This window comes from Cynara cardunculus, assembly GCF_001531365.2.
Source record: "Cynara cardunculus var. scolymus isolate 2C chromosome LG 15, CcrdV1, whole genome shotgun sequence".
Lineage (NCBI taxonomy): Eukaryota > Viridiplantae > Streptophyta > Magnoliopsida > Asterales > Asteraceae > Cynara > Cynara cardunculus.
Genome location: NC_037542.1, coordinates 3,709,441 through 3,728,568, shown reverse-complemented (window position 1 = coordinate 3,728,568; position 19,128 = coordinate 3,709,441). Strand labels below are relative to the sequence as shown.

The following is a 19,128-nucleotide window of genomic DNA, read 5'->3' as shown; positions in this document are numbered from 1 at the left end:
GTGTCTTTGGAGTCACCTAGCAAAGAAGTAATAGTAACAGTACCAACAAAAGACCAGCCACACTGAATTCTTTGTTTGATGGGATTTCATTAATCACAAGCTTAGCARCTGTCAACTTAGTGTGCATCTCGTCCTCCTCCCCTTTCGCTTCCTCACATCATCTGATGAATCAACGACATTACCATCAACCGAACTTTCGGCATCCACACTGCTAGTAGCCCATGTTTCTCGGACCCGCCTCCCCTCTCCACTCACTCTGGCGGGTCGAGAATGCCGGATACCACTAGGAAAAACAAAAGCAGGTATATTTTTGGAGCGACAGATGACGATGGAAGCTTAAACCATATGAGACGGAAGAGAAGCAAATGAGATGGACTGATATATATATATATATATATATATATATATATGAGACTGTAAGGATATGAGAAGAAATAGGAGCGATGGATTAAATCGTCATCTTGGGGAGATCGATCTGAATCATCGTCTTGGGAAGGTAAAAGCAATGGGGGATGTATTGTTGGATCGCTTCCACCACTATTAACACTCATCTGTCATACATCAAATACAATTATGTTATGGTTCAGATGTTTCTTTTTAAGAGATAACTAATCTGTTTAACCTTAAAAAGTCAAAAATTTTCAATGGAAAAGTGTAATACTTGACTCCTTTTTGTAAATTTAACRATTCCCTGTCCGGAATTCAAATCAACTGATAAAAAATAAAAAGTTAATTATAAGCAAAAGATGTTAGTCCGAAATTCAAAATCAAATGAGTACTTCAAAAATGTTGAAACCGAAGAAACATCATARTACTGCTTCAATTTATAATACTATGTTCAAGATAAAACWACAGAACTAAATCACTTACCTCAAAATACTGGTTCCGAAAGTATGAAGTATGGAGGGGTACTTGAATAATAGCTCCTTAATGAATCCCATAAAATTGYTACAACCAACAWWCATCAAGTTCAAACAAAACCAGTAGGGATAACTATGGGAAAACTAACATTGTTATCAACATTTTGTATATATAAAAAAGTTATATACCACCAATTTTCATACAAAAACAATATGCCAGATACCTCATTCATCATCTCAAATATGAGGTATAAGATCATATCTCATTGAAGAATCTACTGGAAAGTCAAAGACAAGAATAATCAACAGGGAGTGGAGATTCACAAGAACTCCCAACAAATACTTTGCTTTGGGGGAGATAAAACAGAAAGTTACAACTTTGACATCTCAATTGAAAAAGAGGCAATTGCCATCATCAAGCAACTATTTTAACTACAACATCTTCATCGCCTAGATCATCATAGACAAATAGACCAAATTTAGTTATTGACATAACAAGGTTGATTGATTAAAGAGAACTTTGAGCAGCAATAGAAGGTTTATTAACCTAATTAGTCCAGCCAGCATTAGTGTCAAACAAGGGACCCAAGGTCATTTTTTGATTAAGATTCACGACTATAAGAACTCTATTTTTTGTTATTGAACGTTGGATGCTGATGAAGAGGATGTTGACTTCCTCCATCTTCATTTATTTTGTTTATTTATCGATTCTGGTACAAAATCACCGTCTCTTTTAAGAATTGTTGAAATTGTTGTCCTCTAGACGAAAGGTTATACCATTTCATTAACAAGGTAATTTTTAAGACTTCTCTCAAATAATCATTTCTATACAAAAGCTAAACTCCTGATGGGAAATTAATATACCTTTGAGCTTTATAATCTTAAATTACGTCAAGAAGCATGTCATAATATTTTCCTCTCTGGTTGAGTTTTTGTGCGCTACTTCCACTTCCTGCTCCTCCCCCTGCTACCTCGCCTACTCCATCTCCCGAGACGTGGGATTGGCCACATCTTCAACATGAAAAAAAGACGATAAGTGAATGCTTCACAAAATGAACATCAATTATAATATTGGGGTTCTTAATTCCCAGGGTTCCAAAATCCTTTCACCCATGCCATCATAGACAGGTAAAGTAGGGATAAATAATAATCTTCTGCTCTGCTAGCATTCTAAAAAATAGATATCATACCACCACCCCCAACCACCAAAAACCCTAAAAAAAAGCTAAGAAACATATCCTAATGCTATGTAGAATCGAAATAGAAGAAATTAGGGTTACATGAAACATTACCTGAAATGTTGGACCTCTGATTCTACATCACTCATAAGAAATTTAGGGTTACATGCTTGATATCCAAATCAGATCAAAATCGATGAAAGTGCACCTCATATGAGCGATGTAGAATCGAACAAGGTAGAATCGAACAAGGAGAAAATAGAGATGAAAGTCATGAAACCTTACTTGATATGAGCGATAGTATTATAACTGTATGGGGAAGATAGATTTGAATCATGAATCATTACACTGAGAGCTTGAACCGTCGTCTAGAGAAGATAGATTTGTGAATCGTCTTCTTGGACGTGGTAACGTATGATAAGGAAACGTGCAGCCAGTATTGGGAAGGAGAATGTTGGGTGAAGAGAACGTATGATAAGGAGCCGGTCTTGGGAAGAAGAAAATTGGGTGAAAGTGTTGAGAGGTTGTACTTTACGTTTCTCATATTGTATTTAAGATAATTTTAAAATTAATGCTTAGAAGGGTTGTACTTGAAGCTTTATTGGTTGTTTTTAAGAGTAGTATAGAAGATAAGGGTATTTTAGGTATTTATAATTTTAAGACTTTAAGACTTTGAATGAATCTGTTTAATAAGATAATATAGATAATAAAAATCTTATCTGGTAAACATTCATAGAATAAATTATTATATTATATGTATTTTTATTAGACTGAAATCTTACCGCGTGTTAAAAGGGTAAGAAGGTGAAGAAACACGATAATCTTCCTTCCAACAGGGGGATATTCGCAAGATACTCCAAAGTACAAAAACAACCCTGCCCTTCTTCCCCATTAAGCCGCCTGTCGAAACGAACCCATACGACAAAGCGGCGCCTCTGGACCTTTCGGTGCGGCGCTCAATATCTTGCATCGGCGGCGATGGGAGTACCGGCGTTTTACCGCTGGCTAGCGGAGAAGTACCCAATGGTCGTTGTAGATGTTATCGAGGAAGAGCCGGTGGAAATCGACGGCATTAAAATTCCTGTGGATACAAGTAAACCTAACCCTAATCAAATTGAGTATGACAACCTGTATCTCGATATGAACGGAATAATTCATCCCTGTTTTCACCCCGAAGACCGGGTACCCATCCGCTCCTTTTTCTCTCTCTATATATCTTCATCTATCTATCTATCTATCTATCTATCTTGAGAATAATTTGTTTGTGTTGTTATACGTCAAGTGGTTCCTGTGCTTCTCATTGCTATTTTCTTGCAATGCGTTAAATAGAGATATGAAATTTGTCGAGAGCTCATAGGATTGAAGGGAGTTGACCTCGATTTTCAATTTATACTCTGCATGTAAGCACTTGTTAATAGCCATAATAAATGTTTTAATTTACAAGGAACATTATACAAGAAAATTTCTCTTATAATCATTTCATTTGGTTAAAGCTGGAATCAGATTTTGTATCAATTCTATGTTGTGGTTGGGATGTGTTCTTTTCGAAGTTTGAAGGAGGGGGTTATTGTTAGGTTTCCAAGCGAAGCTTCAATTTTCATCTAGACTAGTCCTTGTTGTGAAGAACTGGATTTAAATAACAAGGGCAGGGTTAAAACATGCAGCAAACCAGCAGAGCCCCACTCGGACTCGATTGAATGCTGCCATAGTTGCAGTAGGATGCTTTTAGCAGATCTCCAACCCTGAACGCTTCTCTTCCAGATCCTTTGCATATTGCTTCACAAGTTTTTACATGCTTATACAATTCACATCCTAACTTATCAAATTATTTCACTATCTTATTCAAAAGGGCAAATAACATGTTAAAGGGTAGAAAAGTCAATGTAGTTCAGTAAGTTGTGCAACTAAAATTCTTTAGTTGATTAATCTATTCAACTATTTATATTCTTCTTGAATAAATCTTTCTAACTTGTTCGTACAAAGGTGATATAACACGTGTAAACAAGAAGAACCAATCCCACTTCCTTTTTTTTTTCAATCATTTCCAGTTCCAGGATGGAAAAATGGGATTTCTTTTATAACGATCACTGATTTCACTCATCTACTTCATGGGTTTGGTCTTTCAATCCCACTGAGGGAAACCCACATACTAAAGATTGTCCACGACAAAGACACTTTACTTTTCCATCGATATTTAAGTCACGGAACTCCATTGCTTTTTATAGACCTTTCCTCTAATTTCATCTCACATTAAACCATCGTTAATAAGGTTGATGAACCATACAAGTACACCAAATACATAATGTGTAGTCAGTAATGACTTCTTTTAGAAATAAAAACCAACGATTAGGTGGTGGGTTAGGATCAATCATGACATGTTAGAATCTCTTTTTCTAGACCGGTAAAGGGATAATAAGCTCTTCATTGAGGATGATGTTAAGCATGCAAGAGCAAATGACTACTCTACAAGAGTAGTAGATGGGTTTTGGTTAACCATTTTCTTGGAAGGTGTTTTGTGTTTTTTACTCCGTGTGAAGCACGAGTTGTTGCCAAAGAATAATATTAGACATATGTTGTGGATGATGAGAGAATCAATTTGATGGTTACTTGAGTGTTCAACTGATACTCATCTTTGGCATTCCTTGGTATTTCAGAGGACTACTATGAGGAAAATTGCAGAGGTCCTATGCTGTTACAACGGTCAAAATATGAACTCGGGTTCAGGACCGTGATTTGAAATAACGATTATTGCAATGGTAAAGCGGTGGTATAGCGGTCCAAAAATAGTGGTTCATATAATAATTAGAACTATATATATGCATACATCACGCAATATATTTTATGTATTCAATAAAAAGTATATAAGAATGATGATGCCTAAGTCCAAATAGAAATAATTGAACAATGTGAATACATTTATCCAAATCAAGAGGTCAAAGTGATGGTGTCCAAATAATAATAAAAAAATAATGGTGTCGAAGTTAAAATAAAAATAAAAATAAAAATAATGGTGTCCTAGTCCAAAAAATAAGAATAATGAAGCCTTGATATCGTTGGACTAAAACAAAACCGAATACAAGTCCTAAATAGAAGGCCACAAAATTATTTTTTTAACACCAAAACTACCTATCTACAAATAGCGGTTATGCGGCTGCTTTTTTGCATTCAAAATGTGGTCATTTAGCAATCAATAGCACCGCTAATAGCGGGACTGCTATTTCAGACCGCTATTTGTCCCATGACCGTTAACCGCGATAGCACCGCTAGAGCGGTGTGATTAACAGCATAGCAGAGGTCTCAAAGGTGTGTCCATTAAGGAGTGCCATATATAGCCTTAATCAGACACCTATTGTCTCTTTCTCATTTATTCCAAGAGGTTTGCATTGGAGAAGTTGTTTTTCAACGTTGATCGTATGAAAGGCCTAGGTTATCTAGAGATGTTCTCTATGAACTTGACCTGTCATAGGGTCTTAGTAAAGATTTTGTTAATCGAATTTGATGTGTAAATTGGTGATTGGGTGATTCGTTATGTTCAAGGGGAAGTACTAAGGAAGTAAGGATGTTTGAGGATTGTTTGGGAAAATAAATTATTTCACCATTACCATATTGCTTTAGAAGTTAGTGTGGTGACACTTTCCCTTACTATAGGTCTTGGGATGATTTTGCTCTATCTTGATTGTGTTCTATTAGTCACGATTGCAGTATGTGGTTGCGGCTGATGCATTTTTTCTTGCTTTAGTTCTTAGGCTTTGGACAATGAATGGTTGATACAACTTGGATTGATGTAATTGTGTGTGTTAAATCTTTTTGCTGAGGGATGAATTGATGTCAGCTATACATTTTCTGCTGTGAATTGTGATATTATTTATTTTGTATACTTGGTCATAATGTGACAAGTATAGGATTACATGGTCTTTTGTAAGTAGTGTGTGGTGTGTCTAGTTTCAATGAACTATGGAGCTAGGACTTAGAGAATCTTTGCTTCTTGGTGCCGGTTGTGTCTTAAATAACTTTCTTTAACATATGTGAAAGTGAAACCGTGTCAATCAATCTGCAAAATGCTAACTTAAGGAGGGTTTTCACTGATTCTTAATGCAAGCATGCAAGTGCTAGCAAATAAACCAAACCAATCCCTGTAAGTCCACCAGAGGAGAGGTGGGGTCTTGGGGGTGAGCATACGCGAACCCGACCTCTACCTCGAAGAGTGGAGCGGCTGTTTTTGTGAAGACCCCCATTCATGCAAAAAGGTATAACTTGCTTGAAAACTGTACGAAAAAAGAACATAAGAAGAACCTGAAAATACGAAAGGCAAGACAACAAAAATGAGTTAGAAGTAAGCAATAGCGATCAAGACAAATAGACAACCAACAAACAAAAATGTACAAGAAAACATAGCGGAGGTAGGAAAAAAATACATACCCAGTCTTACGTAGGACACGGAAGATCCAACCTTTAGCTCCCTAATCCACCTACAATCCTCTATCCCTCCAAAATTCTTTCTTCCATCTAAGGTAAATCCAAATTCTCACCCCTAGTCTTCTATGGTTATCTTGCGTCTCCAAGAATTCCTATAAGAGGTCATGTCTTCGGAAATACTTAAAGTCGCCATGTCTAAGAGCATCTTCTATTGCCCAACAAATCATTGAATTTGCTGGTAACATGACTTCAAAGCTCTGGAGATTTTGCCGGTCACCCAATGTGCACGACAATAATGGCATGTGAAATATCAAATGGCAAACCACATGACCCACCACTAAACGTATAAAAAGATAAATTTAATTATCCAATGTATATATACAAATTCAATTTTTAATAATTATCATTTTATTAAAAAATTGTTTTCTAATATTCAATTTTTAAATACAATAAATTCTTTGAATCAATGTAATTTTTTAATGTAAAATTTATTTAAATTAAGGGTATGGTGTTTTTAGTTTAATGAGTTTTTATCATATAAAATATTTTATAAATCAATAATAATACATATTCCTATAATGCCTATTCACAAATTATAATTATCGTATTTAAAAAATGGTTTAATGATAAATAAAACATGTTATTTTAGTATGGGACCTACAAATATGGTGTTTTTTATGGAGTGTGGTTGGAGTTGAATTTTTTTATTGGTGTCAATGGCCCACCATTTTGGTGTGAAGGTTGGAGATGCTCTAAGTAACTTTATAACGCGATAGTTGCCACAATGTTGTGAATCGCTTTTTTTTTTCTTTTAAAGTGACACCACCACACTAAGCCTCCACTTCTCAGGCATCTTAGGTGACTAGGGATGGTATGGGGTTGCATATAGGTGACTAGGGATGAGCTTTTTGATTTGGAAAAGTTGATAAAGCCAGTGAATGGTTGCTTGATATATGAACTACCCAGGATCCATAGGAAGCTTGAGGTGGGGGTCTCTTGGTTTTTAGGTTATAACTAAAAACCTTCCAAGGATAGGCTAGAGCCGCAAGTGGGAAGCTAAAGATGGCAAAGTGGTATGTGAGAGATCTGTATTCAGCTTTAATGTCGGTAATTAAAACCATAAATTGAGAGTCAATCTGAAAACCTCTCTTAGGTTTTAATGCTTCAATAACTACGAAAAGTAAGCGTACCTACGTCTATAAAATTGGCCTTATATACGTGTGGGGGGCTTTGAGCATCCTATCTGGTAAATTCATAATTAGAGGCTAATATACAGAGAACCTGAATCTGACCTATGATAATGTACTCCAGGCAGTTTTTTGAAGAACATAGTTCATCTTCTCATTGATAAGATATATGTCTTAGAATGATCTGTAACACTATCTAAGATATATTGTTAAGTTTTTTTTACTAGCAAGTTACCTCATCTATTATTCTTTTTTGTGTTTTTTCTGAATTGTTGCATTTGTCTTAAAGTTCTTATTCACATCATTTCAGTTGATGTTATTCTTATAATCTTTACGATGAAAACTGCTCAATTTGACTTCTTTTTTAATGCATGCAGCCTTCTCCAACTTCTTTTAATGAGGTGTTTCAATGCATGTTTGACTACATAGATCGGCTTTTTGTGATGGTGCGGCCACGAAAACTTCTGTATATGGCTATTGGTGGGTAGTAAGCCTGATTTTTTTGTAATACTATCTAAAATTGATATATAATGGTGTGCTTTGCAATTCATAAAGTGTCTATAAATGTGGTGTAGATGGTGTTGCCCCAAGGGCAAAAATGAATCAGCAGCGCTCTAGGCGGTTTAGAGCAGCCAAAGATGCAGCAGATGCGGTATGCATGTCTTCCATGTTAGCCGTGCAGGGTTTTTTAACTTTCGAATTTGCTTGTATTGAACTTTGTGACTTTTACTTTCTAGGCAGCTGAGGAGGAGAGGCTGAGGGAGGAGTTTGAGAGGGAAGGCAGAAAGCTTCCTCCCAAACAAGAATCCCAAACTTTTGACTCCAATGTCATCACCCCTGGGACTGAATTTATGGCAGTTCTGTCAGTTGCTCTGCAGTACTATGTTCACCAAAGATTAAACAATGATCCTGGATGGAAACCCATAAAGGTAATTTATGACTCTAAAGATTTCATCGAGATCCTTCTGACCATGGTTTATTAAAGAAGTATTTATATGTGAGAATATGTGGAACCCCATTAGATTACTCTCCAAAAGGGTCCTTGAGGAGAGAAGGGAGGTTCCAACATATATTGAGGAGAAATGGTTTAAGCCTAGCCGATGTGGGACTCCAACACGCAGACACAAATTGTCCCATCGTATCCAGAGGGGGCTTGATGGGCACAAATTGTCTTAGGGTGTCGAGTCCCTAGAGTTGTAGACCTTGGCTTTGAAACCATGTGGGAATATGTGGAACCCCGTTAGATTACTCTCCAGAAGAGGTCTTGAGGGGAGAAGGGAGGTTTCAACGTATATCGTGGAGAAATGGTTCAAGTCTAACCGATGTGGGACTCCAACGGAGTACTATTTAGGTTGCATCTACATTATCATCCTTAAATTTACTGTGGATTGGTCAAGGAATATGTATTACACAAGAAAACTTCTTTAACATTTCATGGTGGTTCATATTTGTGAAGGTTATCCTTTCTGATGCTAATGTTCCTGGTGAGGGGGAACATAAGATAATGTCGTATATTCGTCTTCAAAGGAATCTTTCTGGTTTTGATCCAAACACCCGCCATTGCTTATACGGTTTGGTATTGTTCATCCTTTTCAATTCACTTCCATTTTTAATTTGCTTTTCTTTCTTAAGTTATATTTATTTATGCTTGCATTGTGTTTGTTATTGTTTCAACTTACAGGATGCAGATCTGATCATGTTGGCTTTGGCGACCCATGAAGTTCATTTTTCAATACTTAGAGAGGTAAACCTCCAGAAACCTGAGTAAAACCTAACAGGGGAAGGGGGTATGTAGTATTTTGTCTTCCAGAAGGAAAAAGGGAGTTAATTGGTTATGGCAGAACGAATAGCATAGTGGTGAACTGCTATACCATCGCTTTACCATCGCGATAACTGCTGTATCAAATGACTGTTCCGACCGCTAGTTTAGATTTTGACCTCTGTAAAAACATTGGTCATGTCATAAATGGACAAATTTTTTTGGTGGTAATCAAAGTAGAGTTAGAACCACACTTTATGAAATTTTAGTACAATGAAGGTACATCTAGTGTACTGAAAATGAATAACCATATGTGCTATGGCTGGTTTTGTTTTGTGGTGAATTTTAAATTCATTGATAAAATGTCTATGTAGACGTTGTTTTAGTTCCTTCATTCAGTAGTTGAAATCGGCATGTAACATGTGGCAGTTCAATTTAGTCAATAAGACATCATAATGGTTCAATATTACTGTCTAAATAAACACCGAACATGTATGTTTTTTCACTGTGATTTTCAGGTCGTATTTACTCCTGGACAACAAGACAAGTGCTTTATCTGTGGTCAAATGGGTCACTTAGCAGCAACTTGTGAAGGAAAGGTGAAGAGGAAGGCAGGGGAATTTGATGAAAAAGGAGGTGCTGATATTGTGCCTAAGAAGCCATACCAGGTAGCTGTAGAGCAAACTCATGCGATTATTTATTTATTTTCATTTATTGAAGGATGTTCATTTCATTGATAGTGTTGTCATATTCTTTACCAATATGCATATGTTTTGTTGTGGTATTGTTTACTAATATGCGCATGCTTTGCAGTTCCTCAACATTTGGACTCTTAGAGAGTACCTGGAATATGAGATGAGAATTCCTAATCTTCCTTTCAAGATCGATTTTGAGCGAATAGTTGATGATTTTATCTTCATGTGTTTCTTTGTTGGGAACGACTTTCTACCACATATGCCCACATTGGAAATACGTGAGGTACATTTGGAACTTCTTTTCAAGTGATATGTGGGGCATTAAGTTTGCTGTTCTATTTTACCAGTAATGATTAATAGCTGTTCATCATATTTTCATTGCTAACTGATATTTAAATATTCATGGTTATTGATATGTCTGATCGCTTACTGTATCAAAACATAGCAAAATATCTGATACTTTTCACAAACTCCAACAAGATATTTCAAAATACAATCCGATCAGGAAGCTTAAAACTACAAATTCAGGAGCAGTTGCTTCTATCCAGCATGGGGTTACTGGGTTTATGCTATATTAGAAAGCAATTGTTACACTTAGAAGCAACAGCTCAAACATATTTATAGCATCTTACAATAGGAGAATTCATTTGGAAATGACTTGTCTAGTATTTTCTGAAACTATAGACAACTTATGAAAATAACCAAACCAAGTGAACTAGGTATGTATCCTAGAGCTTCTTGTATGTGTACAGGGCGATATCATTAATGATTAATTATACAAGTGACTGCAGAATATTGGTTGTGTTGCTTGACAATCTGAGTGATGAAGAATTTTAACGGAGCAAATGCTTTTTTGTCCAGAAGAAATATGTAAATCAAATTAAAGAAAGCTGGTCTAACAAAATAATAAGCCCAAATATATAAATCCTCAAAATTATTGGGTGTTGAAGAACTAGTCTGGACCTGGCATAGCCACATAGGCTCCTAATATGTGGTCAGACATCATGCTCAAGGTTTTAGCCTTACAGGTAGTGCCCTAGAGGTGGTAATATTTGTGTTATTATATGTCCAATACTTGAAGACATCAAAGATGTTGGCTTATAGGCACGGTTAGTAAGATGGGTACATTTGCACATTGTATTTAAGTGTCTGAACAACTTGAGTGATTCTATGAAGGGTATGCTCTTTATTCATGAAATTGCAATGTATATGAGGATTGCAGCATTTGTGTACACTGTTGGTGGTAGACATGTTGATTCTTAGAGATGTCATAGTACTGCAATCCAAATGAATCATCGTCTTTGTGCAATCCAATTCATTGTTCTGAGCTCTTTCGTCATTGTAGTGTGTGATCTTAAGTTTAATGTTCTAGATGGATTCATTAACTGTGTCTTGGGAGCTATTGCCTTCTATAGCTCTATGTTATTGTAGCTTCCATTTAAGGGTGCTTAATGTTTATGTGCTGCAAAAAAGACTTTTTTACTTATTTCTATTCTCTGCTTTTCAGGGTGCAATTAATTTACTTTTAGCCGTATATAAAAAGGAGTTTAGGGCCCTTAATGGGTATCTGACTGATGGAAGCAAGGTGACTATCTTTTGTTATATATCTAGGTGGTTTTTGGCTTGGAGGTTTTACCTCTTAGGCATTGAAGTATTTGGGGACTCTAACTGTTTTTTATTTAATTTTCTTATTCACTCCCAGCCAGACCTTAGCAGAGTGGAGCAATTCATTCAGGCTGTGGGATCATACGAAGATAAAATATTTCAGAAAAGGGCCCGTTTGCATCAGGTTAATATGTGTGTGTATTTGAAGTGTTCGTTCAGCTGCTGTACTTGGTCTCGCTATATATCATGATTTTTGAATGAGAGAACGCCGTGGCTTAAATATCAGAAATACATAATAAAAGAAATCTGTCTTTGGAGGCAATGTTCATGGGAAGCCAGTTACATATGTTGTCATGCGATGATTAATTAGTAAACTGTGCATACCAAATGCTTATTGCATGATGAAATTCCCTGCTCAATAATTTTGATATGGGTGCATCCCCATGCATCCTCCTATTTGAAGTGTCCACATAGACCTGAAAGGATATTTTTTCCTATCTACAAAAACCACTTTTATGGAAGCCTTTTAACTTTATAGCTGCATGCTAGCTGTATTTTCTATTTGTAAAGTTAAACCATATTAATGTCTTTTTTCTTGCCCAGAGACAAGCTGAAAGGATAAAACGTGATAAAGCTCAAGCCAAATCTCAAGCAACAAGAGGAGATGATGCTGAACCACAAATGGAACCTGAATCACTTGTTCCAGTTGGCCGGTTTCAGGGATCACGTCTTGCTTCTGGTCCTTCACCATCACCATATGAACCTAAGGGATTCCATGGTAATCAAAGCCATCCCCGACCACAAAAATTGGCACGCTTGTCTTCCGGTTCAACCGTTGGTGCTGCCATTGTTGAAGCTGAAAGCAGTCTTGAAAGAGATGTATGTTTACCTTCCTTGAGGATTAACATTATTCAAAGTACAATGGTGATGTTGTAGGTCTAATATCCGTGCACTAACCTTTTTGTGGAGCTGGTGGGAAGCAGACATCAAAATACAAGTTCATCTAGTTCTTCTTCTATTGAGTTACTGGATCATGTTTTTTGGTTTTATAATATTTCTTCTTCGCTTATGGGGCACATGAACTCTTTAACACAAAGTTGGCTTCCCACAAATCTAGACTTAGTTTTTTGGTGGTAGTTGTATTTGTTGGACATTGTTTTGTGGTCAACTTCTTTGTTTTTTCCTCGGATTTGAAGTCTTGCTTGTTTTCAGGTACTTGACAACAAAGAAGAACTGAAGACGAAGCTGAAGGGGATACTTCGTGAAAAATCTGATGCTTTTAATTCTGAGCAGCCAGAGGAAGATAAGGTTAGAACATAGAGATCCATAGAAACTCTAATTCTAGAACATAAGATCTATAGAAGCTCTAATTCTATCTTACGTTGAATGCGCAAGCAATGACAGTTAATATATGCACCTCCTTTATTCGTGAAAATGCTTACTTGTAATCAAGTACCAATGTATGCAAGGCATAGACACTTCTGATGGATCGATGTGCCAGGTATTAGATAGATACAGATAGGATACATGAACATGACAGAGAAAAGTGCCACTTTTTTCTCCTTGGCACTGCCTCGGCACCTTTACATGAAAGGGAAGATGATAGAGATGAAAAGAGAAAGAGACTAGAGGAAGAGAGGGAGGGAGAATGAGCAGTGGTGAAAGAAGAGGTGTGGTTTTTTCTAGTCATGCTGTGTTAAGGTGTGTGTGTATTTAGGTTGAGCCTAGATAACATGTTCTTTTATATGCAATCAAGCATGGCACTTGTGTTTCTGGAAAAAAAGGCACATGATGTGTACTGTAAGCAAACTGTGATGTTGCTATATATCTAAGAATGGTACTCTCAATATCATGTGGAGGGTTTGTGCAAAAGTTATGGTTGCCTAGCGCAGACGTTGGTAAAGAAATGGAGAATTATAATTGGAGGGTGGATTACAGGAGGTTGCTTTTGGAAACATACAGAGGGATCGACTGTTGTTTCTTTTAGCTTGCCAGTTTGCAAGTACAGTATGTTAGTGATATTGCAAAGATCATTGACCAAGGTTGGAATGTATAAGTTGCATTCGAGTTAACTTACTCTTCCTCCATTCTTTGTTTTAAGATGTCTTGTTTGGTTTGACTTTGATGTGTTACATTTAAGGAATTATTGCTCCTGTGAGCACAGAGGTTCTATATATTATTTTTTATATCTTCTGTTTTTTTCTTGTTTCCTATTTACCTTCCTTTTTTTGGAGGAGTGGGGTTTGGTTTTGTGGGAACTCCTTGGTATAGTATACATGTTCTAACTTCTATGTTTTCTCACATGATATTCTTCCAAATTACAGTGTGACGATGCTATTTCTCAAAGTTAGAAAATGTCTTAACCTGTCGAATATTGAACTTCTAGGATTATTTTGTGGTATTCATGTTTGCTATGGTTCATGTCTCTCTAATCCATTTTTTTTCAGATAAAACTGGGAGTGCCTGGGTGGAAAGAAAGGTACTATGAAGATAAGTTCTCTGCAAATTCACCTGAAGAGCTTGAGGCAATACGGAGAGATGTTGTAAGATTTTAAATCTTTCTGGTGTTTTCATGAAGGACCATTCTGTAATGCTGGTCGAACTTTGAGATTCTGCTTACTGCAGATTGTTCTCTTTGTCCATGCAAGTAAAATATATGAACATAAAAGAAAGTAAAAGAAAGAGAGGGAAAGCAAAAGAAGAACGAAAGAGGGGGGAACTTGTAGCAATTATATCATTATTACAATAAGCAGCTAGTAGACTTTTTACCCCACTTCTCTGCTGTTCTTGGAGATTAATGATGTAATTTGAAATCATATGGATGCTTTATTTTTATCAGGCAGCTTCAAATTTCACAATTATTAGATCTTATAGTGAAATGCTAACAAGAATGAATCTAAAACTATATGCTTACGACTTTTTACAGGTCCTAAGATATACCGAAGGCTTGTGTTGGGTGATGCACTATTATTATGAAGGCGTATGTTCCTGGCAGTGGTAAAGTTCTTTTTTATAATATTCAGCCACGACTTTTTAGAAAATATTGATTGCTACTATCTGTTAGTATTTAAAGGAGTTTGGAATCTTATTGAAGCATTTTTCACTTTTTACTGAATGAAATTAAGAACAGTTTTGAACCTCAGGCTAGATGTTCTGTGTGGTACGTGTTGGGAACATGTCATTTTTTTAGATGACGTTCTTAAAAGGGTCATTTTTTGTGTGTATAACTTTATTTCTTTTTTGAAGTACGTGCTGGGAATATCTTGAAGCTGTTAAAGGAATTTTACATTGATCTGCATTGCTCAAATTTTTTGTTTCAGGTTTTATCCATACCATTATGCACCCTTTGCTTCTGATCTTAAGGATCTTGGAGAATTAAGTATCAACTTCGAACTAGGTTCACCATTCAAACCATTTAATCAGCTGATGGGTGTGTTCCCTGCTGCAAGGTTGAACGTGCTATATTTTTTCCCTCAATTTCTTTCCATATTGCAAATTTCTAACCGAGTTCATTTTTGCAGTTCCCATGCCCTTCCTGAGCATTACAGAAAATTGATGATGGATCCAGATTCACCTATTATTGATTTTTACCCAACCGGTAAAGTCTGTGCTTTGACAAAGTAAAGCGTTCATTGTATTGGTTAAAAAAAGATTTTGCACTCCTAATCTTTTTGTATATTGTGTTTCAGATTTTGAAGTTGACATGAATGGCAAGCGGTTTGCGTGGCAGGTGTGCTTTCTTTTTTTTACCTTTCCTTTTGCACATCTGGGCAGAATGTGTTGTGGTTGACTATTGTTGTATTTGAAGATGTTAACAAACTTAGCTTTCTTGTAATTATTCGTAGGGAATAGCAAAGTTGCCTTTCATTGATGAAGAGCGTCTTCTTGCAGAAGTAATGAAAGTAGAACATACTTTAACGGTACGAGGACTATTGTTTGCAGACTTGGTCACCTTCTATAATTCTATCCAGTGAAAATGATTTCTTCTAACTCTTTGTGCCTTTATTTATTTGTTGTTTCTACAGGAGGAAGAGGCTCGGAGAAATAGTACGATGTGTGACATGCTTTTTGTGGCATTATCGCACACACTATCTCCGTACATATTTTCTCTGAATGACCGTTGCAAACAATTATCGGCCAGGGAACGAGTTGAAGTCAGAGAACAAATTGACCCTTTGGCAAGGTCTGTATTGCAAATTTGCAATGTCTACTTGACATTTTTTCTTTGTTTTATCTTCGTATGCAATCTATTTATGTTGCTATTCCTGTCACACATAAACTCGAATGTGAGCTTGATTTTTTGGATTTTGCATGTAAAAAGTTGAATGAAAGAGAATGGATTGAATTTCATGAATGATTGTCAAGGTTTTACAATAGAATTGGAAATTGATGACAATTGCTCAAATATCTACTGTTTTTCGTGACAAGATCTCATTAAGCTCAGTTGCAATTGTAAACGAAATTCAAGATTTTTTCTTATCAGATATCCTTCTGTTCTATTATCAAATTAATATGAAAAGGTATTCACACCTAAATTATATATTAACTACCCATATCCAAATATCTTCAGCTGCCTGAACCAGTATATAAGCCTTTGCATGGTGTTTGAAACTTAAGAACAGGATGATCTTTTAATGATAGTCATGATAAATGCCTGATATAAGACAATTGTTGGTGCTGTTGGGAATTATTTCAGCCAGAGTTCCGCCTACATTTTTATCCCTCTTTTGGGGTTGATTTTGTTTGACCATCTGTGTGGCAATATTAATATCCTGCAAGTGGTGTCCATTAATTTCACTGTTTTACTTTTGTCAAAATAGTTACTGTGAATGAGTTACTTCATTTGCCAGTTTATTGATTTAGTAGTTGGACATATATCCTAAGTATATTGTTTTAATAGCTGGACGTATATTGTTTTACTAGATATTATATCTTATTCTAGATTTTCTAGTCTCTAAGCATGCTTACATTTGTTCATCTGAATCTCCACTATATTGCATTCTCTTTCATTCTGTAATTATGAATTGTGGGATATTTTCTGATTTAATTTGGGGATGTGTGCAGTGGTGGAATGAATGGCTATATATCTCTTTGCGCTGGAGATCCCTGCCCTCCAATATTCAGTTCACCTGTTGAAGGGATGGATGATATCATGGACAATCAAGTCATGTATGTAAACTTCAAAGGATGATGCCTTTTGCTTCCATTTATTTGGTATATTGTGTCTATAAATTAACTTATCTACCTTTGTCTGGCTTGCCTCTCAGATGTGCTATATATAGACTTCCTGAATATCATAACCATATATCTCGACCACCTCCAGGGGTCAAACCACCCAAAAAGGTAATTAGTACGGTACACCATTTATTTGGGAACATATTATTTTTGTACCATTTATATCCTTCGGGGACCTACCTTTGTGTGGGATTTACTAGGTTTGTTTGGTTTGGTGTATCTTTTCTAAAATTTTCATATGTACCTTTGGATGTCTCTTCTCTTTCCTGTATTGGTCTTAAATGCCACTCCCTTCTGTTGCAGACTGTAACGGTGGACGATTTGCAACCGGAGCCTACTTTATGGCATGAAGATACTGGAAGGAAGCCCTGGGAGAATGGAAGGTAGACGAAACCTTTTGCTATTTATTTGTTGCCTAATTAACTTACCAATTGGCATCTACAAATAAACAATTTTATGAGAATTTCCTAAACAACTTCCTGTTGACATAGGAATGGACACAACAGGCATCATAACCCCCCTGGATCTGCCTCTGGCCGACAGCTTGGAGATGCTGCACATCGGCTTGTCACCAATAGCTTACAATTAAAGAACGATAGGAATGGTCATCATCAAGCATATGACCCGCACCCACATCATGGGCCACCACCTCCTTTCCGACCTTACCAGAGTCATAGACCACCCTATAATCAGGACCAGAGTAGGATGGTGCAACCTAGATCCAGTTATCCTCCACATAACTATGATCCGAGTTACGGCCAACCTAATTATCCTTCAGGTACCCGTTATAGCGGCCGGCCTGATTTTATCGAGGGTAGTGGTGGTAGACACACACATGGGTACCACCAGAATCAACATGTATACCCTCCACCACCACGTGGCCACCATCAAAGCCCACAACCGCCTGCTAGCAGTAGTTACTATTCGCAGCAAGGTGGTGCTTACAACAACAGTGGGAACTACGGCGCCACCAATCATCATCAACCACCGACTGCGGGCTGGGCTCCTCGTGGTGGCGGAAGAGGCCAGGTACGCCCTCAACATGGTGGAGGCAACCAGTTTTCAGCGTTGAGTAGAGATGGAACAGGTAGAAGGCCGCAGCAGCCTCATCGCCGCTAGACCATCAGTGGCACCGGTCTACCATTTGTAACATTTGAACTTGTATTTCTTAGAGATCTTGTATAATATTTGTGTTTTTTTAGGTCTAGTAGTCTGTTTACTATATGAAAAACCAATTCCAGTTCCTAAAGATTTACACATATAGGTTAGGTTCACAAGATGATTGGATGGTGTTGTATACTTGCCTTTTATGTGCCTTATTAGCAGCTTCTGGAGCAATAAAACTCAGAAAATCTTTATTCCATGGCTTTTTATTTTGTACCCAATATTTGTGAGTGTGTTTGTAAGTTGGGGTAGGAAAATGAAGTATTCCCAAGAAATTTGCTTTTGCTTCTTGATATGCATTGTAATTTGGCCAAACTCTTTTTCATGCCATCTAGTTCTTGTTAAATCCTTTTTGCTCAACTTTTTTGGGGAAGAGAAAGTATGGGTCTGTTTGTTAACGACTTAATGAAACTTATAACTACTTGATCAACTACATATGGTTGTTTGGTAGTGTCTTAATGATATCGAAAGTGGTTTATTTGGTAAGTTTCTATTTGGAAGACTTTTTTTGAACGACAAGCAAGACTTTGTTAAATGAAACGTCCAAAACAGTGGGGATTACAATGGAAAAAAAAAAACAAAGACTTGCGAAATGGCTACTGTTATTTACACAGAGTATCTTTGATAAATTTTATAAAATAAAAAATGAGTTAATTTTGGATTTGGTTCCTTTGGTTTGTGAAAATGATTCTTAAACATCATTTATTGTAGATAAGGGCTCATCGTATGCTGTATTGTAACAAATCAAATTGGTCCCCCACGCAAATGGCCATCAACTTCATCTGTTAGAATTAAAGGCATTTCTATCATTTACTATTTTGCCTTTTTACATCAATTTATTTCCATTTTTACTTTTTATTTTATTTTTGTTTGTCTTTTTCTTATTTTTGTAAAATCCCCTAAGCTATAAGGACCAAATACGTAAATAGCTCTAATATATATATATATATATATATATGGGCCTAATCAAATGAGAACTAATTAGTTTGTGGTAACTGTGAGAACCAATATTAACCACAAATCAATAAA

General features: G+C 36.4%; 1 protein-coding gene across 1 annotated transcript; it reads left to right on the top strand.

Moving 5' to 3' along the window:
* Nucleotides 1-3,016: 3,016 nt before the first annotated feature.
* Nucleotides 3,017-18,297, top strand: LOC112527269 (5'-3' exoribonuclease 3). Its single transcript, XM_025137800.1, has 23 exons — nucleotides 3,017-3,220; nucleotides 8,019-8,121; nucleotides 8,217-8,293; nucleotides 8,379-8,570; nucleotides 9,098-9,217; nucleotides 9,323-9,385; nucleotides 9,919-10,068; nucleotides 10,214-10,378; nucleotides 11,603-11,680; nucleotides 11,798-11,884; nucleotides 12,304-12,579; nucleotides 12,913-13,008; nucleotides 14,148-14,243; nucleotides 14,627-14,697; nucleotides 15,021-15,149; nucleotides 15,222-15,298; nucleotides 15,390-15,430; nucleotides 15,546-15,620; nucleotides 15,726-15,883; nucleotides 16,765-16,869; nucleotides 16,968-17,043; nucleotides 17,239-17,318; nucleotides 17,427-18,297. The coding sequence occupies exons 1-23, from the start codon at nucleotides 3,017-3,019 to the stop codon at nucleotides 18,052-18,054; spliced, it is 3,147 nt and encodes a 1,048-aa protein (XP_024993568.1). The 3' UTR covers nucleotides 18,055-18,297.
* The last annotated feature ends 831 nt before the right edge of the window (nucleotides 18,298-19,128 follow it).